This window comes from Abrus precatorius, unplaced genomic scaffold, assembly GCF_003935025.1.
Source record: "Abrus precatorius isolate BTA unplaced genomic scaffold, Abrus_2018 Scaffold3, whole genome shotgun sequence".
In the NCBI taxonomy this organism is placed as follows: Eukaryota; Viridiplantae; Streptophyta; class Magnoliopsida; order Fabales; family Fabaceae; genus Abrus; species Abrus precatorius.
Window position 1 is genome coordinate 15,218,622 of NW_020874373.1, and position 10,068 is coordinate 15,228,689.

Sequence of the window (10,068 nt, forward strand, 5' to 3'; positions counted from 1 at the left end):
TTCAGTGTGCCTTACTTTATAAAAGTGTCTAAAAGGCATTCTCGCTCGGTGATTTGAATGCTCATATATTAAAAAGCCAAGCTGTAATCCGTAAAGATCAAGTGTTTGCTAGTCACGGGTGGCCAATTCAAGGTATAAAGGAAAATGATCATTTGATAAAGGAAAGTCTCGACCGAAAAAAAAACACAGTACAAAGGAAAATAATCATTTAAGAAAAGGGCAAATGTAGATCACAAAAGAAAAAGCCTTTGATCTGAATTAGATCAATTATTAATGAAATAGATCTGAAATATCGTGACAATGCAGGTTGGTTTGTTTTATGTTACGAAGCTCAAATCCTTCAGGGTTAGAATAACATTACGTTCCGTATCCCGATTTGAATTAGAATTGAAGTTATGATTTAGTAAAATGAAACTTTCAGAACAAGTACTAGTTAATGCTTTTAATTTCAATACTGTTTGCCACCTTCCTATATGGGAATAAATCCTCCTATAATGTTATTAAACACGTATATAAAACCATGCTTCAAAGTTGGCTTCAACAAACCCTAGCTAGCACCTAGAGGCGGTCAAAAGAAAATGAAAAGGATGACTGTTGCAGAGAGACTTTCTATCCCACGTAGTTAAGCCATATTCACGACAGCGGACGCTGACTACTGAAAAATAAAAAGTCGATGGAGTACCAAAGCGACCCCACAATAATTATAATGTCGTGTAGAGTGCGTAACTACTACAACTAGTCCAGGACCGAGAAGAATTACTCTGCAGATCTAGAAATCATTATATCTTAGAATTCGATGTTTTTGTTTATGATGTTGGTAAAAATTTATACCATTACATACAAAATCGCAAATTGTTTAAAGCACAACCATGAAATATGGCCAAAATAGCCACCCCCTGTGACAAGATAATACTCTTCAACAAATCATTGCTCCCATTGGCTCGGGTTGGTAGAAGAACATGCTCTCCCACAGCATAACTCACTTCTTTTCCCCCTTTAGCTTTTTCTTTCTTTATACAATTATAACGAAAAATTAATATGGGAGGCGTTTTTTGTGACAGGGTCTGGGGTCAAAAGCAGGCCTAGCCATTCCAATTTAATAATCATGATAATCCTCCAATATTTCTAATTTTGCCTCATTTTTTAAGAATATAGCAACTGTAAGCTAGCAAACAGTTCGCCCATAACATATTGAGGCAATGTAGAGATTCTTGGACCATTTTTCCTGCAAAACCATCAAACCTATTAATACGTAGCGAGTAAAAACACGAGAATCAATAGCATAATAACAACACAGAAAGCTCGGGATTTATTTTATCTTTTCCTTTTGGCAATGAATCAATCAGGGTTTGAAACTACAGAAATTTAGTTTTTTTTTTTTGTTTTATTTCTTTTCAAGGTAAGACAGATCATTATCAACCACAAGCTATCAGTACTCCCCAGGCCCTCAGTTACGATTCTCTAACTAAATCAATAAATAATCATGAACAAAATGACCATAAACCCCCTCGTGATGGATAATAAAACCTTGTGCGGATAACAGAAATATCACTACGAGCACACCATGGAAAACTGTCAGGATTACACCCCAACATGTAATAAATAGGACAAAAGACATGCAAATACCTTCACATGGGTGCTAGGGAAAGCCGAAGTCCGCAGAGTCTCTTGAGTTTCATCAAGCAATTTGCGTTTTGGTATGCTCAGTATGAAGGCTGCCTGATCACTAGTAGCAGCCATAGAAGTAATTCGGTAACCACTCTCCCATCGTCGATGGATTCCTTCACTTGGATACAAAAAGTCAAGTTCCACGACCTTGCATCATCAAATGAAAAACAAATCCAATGTCAGTAAAAATAATGCATGCATTACCAAAAATCAAAGGTGAAAGAGGTAGATACCTGATCGGAATACCCAGCATTTCTGGACATGACAACACCCCAGCGACTGCCAGCAGTAGTCATTGAGGTAACATGAAATCCTTCTTTCCACTTCTTGTTGATCCATTTGAAAGGAAATGATTCACTCACTTTGTAGGACTGCTGTGTATAAGGTGTTCCTACAAGTCAAGGACTCTATCATGAGATCACAGAAAGTCTTATTCGGAAGAACAGTTGATGTTTCATTAATCCCAGAAATAAAACAAGGTAAATAAAACACAACTTTCTGTAAAATAATTGATCAGTTTCTTCTTTCAGCTTCTATAACTAAATAAATTGTTGAATCATGTACAAGTAGAAAAAGATCGTACAAAGAGAGAATCAATTTGACTTCTACAATGCTTTATAGTTTCGCAGGGACCTATACAAGGTGAATTTTAAATCGGTATAAAAAATAACCAATTGCAGTGTATGCTGTACTCTTGCAAGTAGTTAGACACAAAATAAATGGCATGACAACCATTTAAAACAAAAAAAGATTATCTATTCAAACTACCTATGCATAAAAGATTCCAAAAAGGACAAAAAAAATTAGAGATCAGGCAAGGGTACCAACGGTGATGGTGAAAATGTTAAGTGAAATTGCATGGTATGATGATTTAGTTAAGCCCTTTCAAACAGAATATATATCTTATGAAAGTGGAGAAGGCAATAAAACTTTAGGTTATAAACCTTTGGACATGACAACCAAGGAACTCCCATTAACTGCACCAGCTATTGAACTGATATAGTAATTTTTCTCCCATTGCTCCATAATCCAATCCTGAGAGATCAAGCACCCAGACGTCAATTATTCCAATCGTTATATATTTGCTTAATAAAAGATGAAATATATATAAATCAGGGAAGAAAGAGAGCCAACCTTGTGCAGGAAGGCTGCTGATAACTCATAAACTTGTGAAGAAAAGCCTGTTCCAGCATCCATTATTAGAGCCCACAGATTTGCTGCAGAAGCTACACAGCTTATGTACAACCCATCCTCGATACCCTTGTCTACATGCTGCCGGAGCCTAGCATCTGCTACATTATAGTGATATCTGCAACCACAGGAAGTGTTAAATAAGACCAAGCAAAATAAACACTTGTTTCTAAATGAATAAGCTAATGCATTTAATAGGGCAATTAATCTGGATGCATACTCCTTTCAAGACAGCATCTGTACCATGTACTAGCAATTACCAAAGTATTACCTCTTTTGTTTAAAACTAATTTTTAATGGGCACTGCCATGCATGAAGTATAATAGAAGCATTTAAGACAGGTGGATCAAAATTAATAAATCCAAAATAAGTAAATCCATTTAAAGGTTCCCAAAATTTTAATTCGTACTAGTAAGTAGTGACAATCATATTTATGATCAAAAAATTCAGGGAGAAATTTTTTAAAATTTAATTTACAAAACTCCATGTCTACTTATCCTAAGATACAAAATTTATAGAACTTTCTGAAAAAATGTCATGTTAGAACAATCTGCTTGTCATGGCAAATCCTCAGAATGCCCTTTTCACTCTCACTTTTACTTGCTTTTTGGTTTGGATTGATGACATAGGCCTACTAAACAATATAACTTCCAACCATTGTCAGGTACAGCAGGATGGCTAATTTCATTATGAAGATATTTGGCTGCAACATGCATCGATACATGGCTGACTTCATATGTAATGTAAGTTATATCTTGGCATTTGGGAGAGAAGCCTGCACCCAGTAGTCAGGAATGCTAGAAATCCTTGCATAATGACACATTTTCAAGGCAAAAAGAAAGAATGACTCAAATAAGCAACAACACTCATCTGTACCATCATTGACGGAAGAAAAGTTTGTGTTCAACACTTCAACACATAATGTGGAAAATTATTATTATGAACACGCCAGACTGAGGATGACATATTAACTACCTCTGCTTCATGGGGCGTCGTGCATTATACACTGATATCCACTGAGTCGCAGGACTCCCCAATCGCACCTTCTTCTTAGGTTGCTCATCTTCTTCCAGATTTATAAGCATCCTTCCCCGCTTTTGACCAACCTACTTACACAAAGGGTTTCGCATTCAGATGTACAGCATAATCAATCAAATGGATAAAACCTTAAAACCCTAAAATAAATACATTAAAACAACCTTTAAAGCTCCATCTATTCTAATAGGTCTCAACGGAGTACATGGTTCAATCAAGCTTTCAAAAAGTGATATAAGCTTAGAATAATTCGGCTCCTCATCAAATCTCATATTAGTAACAGCTTCCAGGAACTGCCTAAATGGGGCAGGACAAAAGCAACACATCAACTCCGGAGAAGTGGCCATCTTTTTCTTACAAACAAGAAAGCTTTTATTGTCACCCTGTAGATTGGGCCAAGGAAAGAGAAAATATATCATATAAAATGAAAATTCTAAGAAGTAAGGATCAATGTATAATGAAAAGATACTACAAACACACCTGATAACCCTGCCATGGTAATCTCCCTTTTATGAGAAATATTAATGTGTATGCCAGTGACTCAAGATCATCCCTTCGACTTCCAGTCCTGCCTAAATGTGCATGCACGCTAGCATACCTTATTGTTCCCCTGCACAAAAAGGCATATTATCAATATGTATGTAGAAAACAAAAGATAGTCCATAATACAGTAATAACATTTACAAACCTGAATATATCAGGTCTCTGATCATATTCAACATGTTGACCAGATGACGCATCCTTCCATCTAGAAGCTAAAGACAGAAATGCATGGTATGGACATTAGTGAGCTATGAAAACATAATATAACTCCCAATAAATAAACACTAGTGGTGAGACAGAAAGGTAAATGCAAAGTAAAAGCAACAATAACTTCTTTGAAAGGACAACATACCCAAACCAAGATCAATAAGATATAACTTCTTATCATCAGCTGTTCCAGGTTGACCAAGCAAAAAGTTTTCTGGTTTTACATCTCCATGCACAAACCTGATTCAATGATGAGTTTTATTGATAAAAAGTAATAAATCATAATCATGACAAAATAAACAGGAATATTAGGGATAACAGGACTGAAATAACCATCACAAGAATTTACCCTTTCAAGTGGAGCTTCTCAAGAATTGATATTGCCTCCACAGCAATGCAAGCAGCCATACTTGGTGACATCCTGTCCAAGTCTAAATCGTTAATGGGGCTAAAATGGGAAGAATTTAAAGAAATTGCAGTTATTAAAAGTGAACCTATAAGGTAATAAAAGGGAGGGTCCAAATCTTACGATTGGCCAAGAGAATTCCAAACATCCCAAAGACTGGGCCCAAGCATGTCCATGACCTGAAATATATTGTTTTCCTTTAGACAACAAAAGAGAAAATCCACGTATGCTAATATGGGGAACTTTAGACCATATCTCACCAAAATGTAGAAATCTCCCTGTCGACCCTTGTAATGAACCCAGGGAATGCCATAACAACCGTTCAGAGTGCTTATCAATGCCAATAATACAAAAATGAGAATTAGATCATAAAATTACAACACTTAAAGCTTGAAAACAAAATTTTTGATAGTTCAACACAAAGGATACCTGTAAACCTGCCACTCATAAGGAGGCCCATAGTTGCAACCTTTACTGTTTCTGTGCTCAAACTTGAGAGCAACCTGTAGACAAAGTTATAAATAAGGGGAAAAATTAGTGTATCATCCAGCACGGCATCATTAAATTTTCATTGAATCCTTGATGAGAGATTGAATTCCATAGTAATACCTCAACTGCATCAGGACCTGTTCGATCAGAGCCACCGCTTACCCTTCTGCCAACATAAACTTGGCCAAAACCACCCTTACCCAATTTCCTTTCGATCTTATATACAGGAGAGTTACCAACTTGTACCTGCACCAATGAGAAAGTATCCACCACAAATAAGATACTGCCAAATCTATATTAGCTACAAGCAATAACTGCAGTGCAGTCAAGACTCATGATTCTCTAGATTAAGTCAGACATGGACTAATGCAGCAAAACATAATAAACTTTATTCTAAAAATATGTACAAACAAAATCTCCATTGGCAACTCAAATTTCTATTAGAGACACAAACAAAAACAGAAAAACCAGGAAAAACTGCAATGAATGATAAAATCATTATCACAGCCCAAGCAGAAGTTAAAGAAGATAGCAGTCATAATTATTGTTATAAAAAATAACACCATCACATCATTAAAACAAAATTGCAGTATATTTTTGGAAAGGCATTCATGCAATCCAAGAGAAGCAACGTGCAACATGGGGATACCCTCTCAGGGACAGGGGTTGTGCTTGTTTCTTCTTCAGGTCCCGCAACCTTATCGGCACTTCCACCCTCCATCACAATATTATTATTGGCCACTACCTCTACGTGATTGTAAATGGGTTCTGGAGCCCCTAAAGCAACAGGTTCTGGAAGAACTTCACAAGGTTCAGGGTCCAGATCAATCAATCTTGCTCCGCGGCCTCTACCAGCTGCAGTTCGCCTTGTGGGTACAGCTGGTGAAGCCCCTTTGCCTACAGCTGTGGCATTACCACCTCTTCCTCTTCCACCTCCAACTCTCCTCCTAGTTCGGTTCGGAGTAGGTTGTGCCCAATTCTCTCGTTGATCAACAGGTAGTGGACCAGGCTGAAGATCTCCAAGCCGTTTCGACCTTCTAGCTCCACTTCTCAACTCTGGCATCCTCTCCCCATTCAAAACATAGCCCACTTCAGTCGCCCCCAAAGAATGGCAAAAATCCTCTGCAATGAACAAACAAAGTAGACAAATGAGCTCAAGGCATTCATTGAGAAATATTTTCAGAAAGTAAACAGAACCTCCTCAAGATTAACTCAAAATATTCAGCTGCATGTATCATATTAAAAAGTACGGGGAAAAATATCTAAGGAACTTGCCTCAGTTCACCCTCAGATAACAACATAAAGAAAATAGCGTAGTGAAAAAGCAGTAGATACCAGGAAAAAGATTCTACTTTCAGCAAAATATACTCCACAACCAAAAGAATGTCCCTAAAAGCATACAAAAAAATCCGTCGCTTTCTGCATTCTAATTTTAACACACCTTTCTTATATCATCATTGTCGGTCAATAGCTTAAACCATTTTACAGAAAGCCAAAAACACAGAAAATAAAAAACAAAAAACCACCAGGTTTTCATCCTAATCCTCCGAAACCAAAACAGATTACACGAATTCCAACTCGTAAATTTCATCGATTGCTTCAACTGCAACATCACCGCCATAAAAAACACAGCAAAAAATCAATTTTCAAAAACCAGATTGAATACTCAACAAAGAACGCCAATCTTCAATCCGATCATCCAAAAAAACACAGATATTTAAAAATAACCAAAAACATTTAAAAATTTCAACAACCATCATCAGACTCACACAACGGCAACAACAATCTCAAAACGATTGACGAAAAAAAACTCCAGAATTTCAAATAACAAGAACAATATAAACGCAAAAAGAAAAAAAAAAAAAAAACTCCTCACAGATCGATCCGGCGAGCTTCGAAAGGAGAAGGATCGGGAAGCGATTCGCGAAAGGGGCAAAAGAGAGAGCGATCGAAGTGAAGATCGTCGAAGAATGAGTGAGGAGAGGGCGAAAAATGCGTAATGGTGGAAGAGGAAAAGGTGGATGAGGCTTTGAAGCAGTTAAAGCAACGAAACTACGTCGAAAGCATCGTCGTCTATGAATTTAGGGTTCGAAAGAAGAACGGTTCGTGAGAGTATATTAGGTGGAAGAAGATATGGGTTAGCCTCTCTTGGTTTTTGTTATTGCTGCTTCTCTTTTTTCTTTTCTTTTTTTTCTTTTTTTCCTTTTGAAAGAGAGAATGCGGTAATGGTGAGTTTATTGTTGTTGTTGGTTGTGTACGTGTGTGTTTGTGTGAGTGTGTGTGTGTGTGTGTGTGTTTTGTATCGCTTTGCTTTCTCTCTATCTATGTGTGAGGGACTCTATTTTATATGCACCATGCAAATGTAGCTTCGTAATAACCAAAAGGATATTATATTTTTTATTTAAATTCCGTTTTATTTTTGTTTACTTTTTCTCCACCGAACGGGAGCGCTAATTTTATTTTTACATTGCAAAAAAATTAAATTAATTCATTGGACGTGTAATTTAATTATCCTATTTTATAGATTTGAACTTAAGCCCGTTATTATTTTCCCTTTTTTTTGTTGATTTTGCTATTAGATTTCATACTTATTTTGATCCATTTTCTTTTACAAAAGTTAAGATCCCGTTTGGGGTAAGTAAATTTTTCACATTGATTCACACAATAATGACTCTGGCTCTTAACCTTCAAAAAACTGTCATCAATTTCTATTGAGCCTCTTGATAAAACTCCCCACTCATCCCTAATTACGAGGAATAATTGAGTCTTTAAACATTATAATTTTAATATGTTGAATTTAATAAATTAATTTAAAATGTCCCAAACTACTAATCTCTGATATCCAAAATATGGCTACAATTTCAAAGATGTAATCATGTTTCAAACGGCATTAGGGAATTTCCGAAAACAACTAATGTTACCCCACACTCCATTGTATGGACATTGACAGATACTAAACGAAAACAACATATAAAAATGAGTGAACAACCTAGAATATTATGATAAAAGAAATTTTAGCCAGTTACTATATCCTAGATTTATCAAACCCAGCATGACACAAATCGCTTTTCCATTTTGGCTATGGATTAGGATTATGACAATATAATCGAAACAGGTTGACTTTGATATCCTAAGCAAAATGTCTAAACCACAAAAGGGGAAAGTGAACACGTCTCTTCATTCATGAACATTATAGGGGGGAAAAGAGAAAAAAAAATGGTGCATTCGCATACACATATCTGAATGTTAATGTTCACATGTAACAGCGTAGATGACCACAAACTAAAAATGTAAAAGACGTGCAGTTATATCTACGTATAAGGACAGACAAATTGTGAGCGCCCAACGGCATGCTTCCATTTGTTTGACACGTTTGGGATCTTAAAAATGTTGACAATATTAAAACTGTATATAATTTTTTTAATTTATTTTTTGGAGTAAATATGCCAACTATTGTGCACAAAATATTTTCCAAATGTTAATGGACTAATAAGCATGGGCCCTGGTGCTATGGGGTAAGATCCACAAACCAAACAAATTTCTAAGACCACGCCCGCATTTCAAATTTGACCAGAAAAAAATTGCAGTTTCAATTACTTATCTCATATTTATGACATTTTTTTATTTTTTATTTTTACAAAAGATTCAAATATTGTTTTTTTAATTCCTTAAAAATTACATGCATCGAATAACATTGATGCAATTCATGTGTTCACAAATTGTGATCCTAATCACGTGATACACTAATGACAATTTTGATATAGAAGGTATAATAAATATATAGATAATGATGATGATCAATTTTTCTTGCCCAAGCTAAGAATAATATAGTAATTCAACATTTAAATTACTAATTTTTTAACTTTTATTTACATTAAATTAAACATCAATATTTAATCACAATTATAAGTTTTGATTAACTCCATAAATTACATTTTTTTCTAAATTTAAATTATGAGTTGATTAGAAAATTCTTTTCTTTTATATTTATCAAAGATAATAATGTATAATTGAAAAGGAAGTTTAATAAACCTTACAAAGAAACAATTAGATTGTGGAGAAGTTTTATTTTTGTAACTTTTATTATTTATGTTCTACATTCCATTCATATTAAATAAATTAAAACGAATCTAATATTTAAATTATAGCATGCAAGCTTTGTAAGAATATGTAATAATTTAGTTAATATATTAATTAGGGTTTGAATTAAATGACACTGTGATGCTAACTTTAATAAAATAATACTTTTGATAATATTTTATCAAATATTAATTTTAATAATTCAACTATTAATTTTTAATGATTTTCTGAAGGTTACGTATACAAAATTTTATATAATTTAAATATATATATATATATATATATAGTATTAATTTTTTTTAAATCATGTATAATTTGGTAAACTTAATTAATTTTATTATAACCTTAAATTTAATAAATAGATTAATAAAATTCATTTGTAATAAAAAATTATTAAAAATAAATTTTCTTGGTTTGACTTCTATTTGATTTTATTCATTAATTAATTA

The 10,068-nt window shown here is 34.4% G+C and overlaps 1 protein-coding gene across 1 annotated transcript; it reads right to left on the reverse strand.

The window, feature by feature from the left end:
- Window positions 1–1,048: 1,048 nt before the first annotated feature.
- On the reverse strand, window positions 1,049–7,869 carry LOC113860680 (casein kinase 1-like protein HD16). The gene is made up of 17 exons (XM_027493161.1): window positions 7,416–7,869; window positions 6,189–6,661; window positions 5,660–5,785; window positions 5,480–5,553; window positions 5,311–5,380; window positions 5,174–5,229; window positions 4,994–5,065; window positions 4,790–4,884; window positions 4,583–4,649; window positions 4,375–4,504; window positions 4,059–4,277; window positions 3,835–3,965; window positions 2,803–2,977; window positions 2,613–2,703; window positions 1,902–2,059; window positions 1,627–1,815; window positions 1,049–1,225 (listed from the first exon to the last, which is right to left on the reverse strand). Exons 2-17 carry the CDS (start codon window positions 6,600–6,602, stop codon window positions 1,166–1,168), a joined length of 2,127 nt encoding a protein of 708 aa, XP_027348962.1. The 5' UTR covers window positions 6,603–6,661; window positions 7,416–7,869; the 3' UTR covers window positions 1,049–1,165.
- Window positions 7,870–10,068: the final 2,199 nt, after the last annotated feature.

Coding starts and splice junctions, on each gene's coding strand:
- LOC113860680 (XM_027493161.1), bottom strand. CDS start 6,602: ATGCCAGAGTTGAGAAGTGGAGCTAGAAGGTCGAAACGGCTTGGAGAT. Junction 2,978..3,834: donor CGACGCCCCATGAAGCAGAG/GTAGTTAATATG, acceptor CTGTGGTTGCAG/ATATCACTATAATGTAGCAG. Junction 1,816..1,901: donor ATGCTGGGTATTCCGATCAG/GTATCTACCTCT, acceptor TGATGATGCAAG/GTCGTGGAACTTGACTTTTT.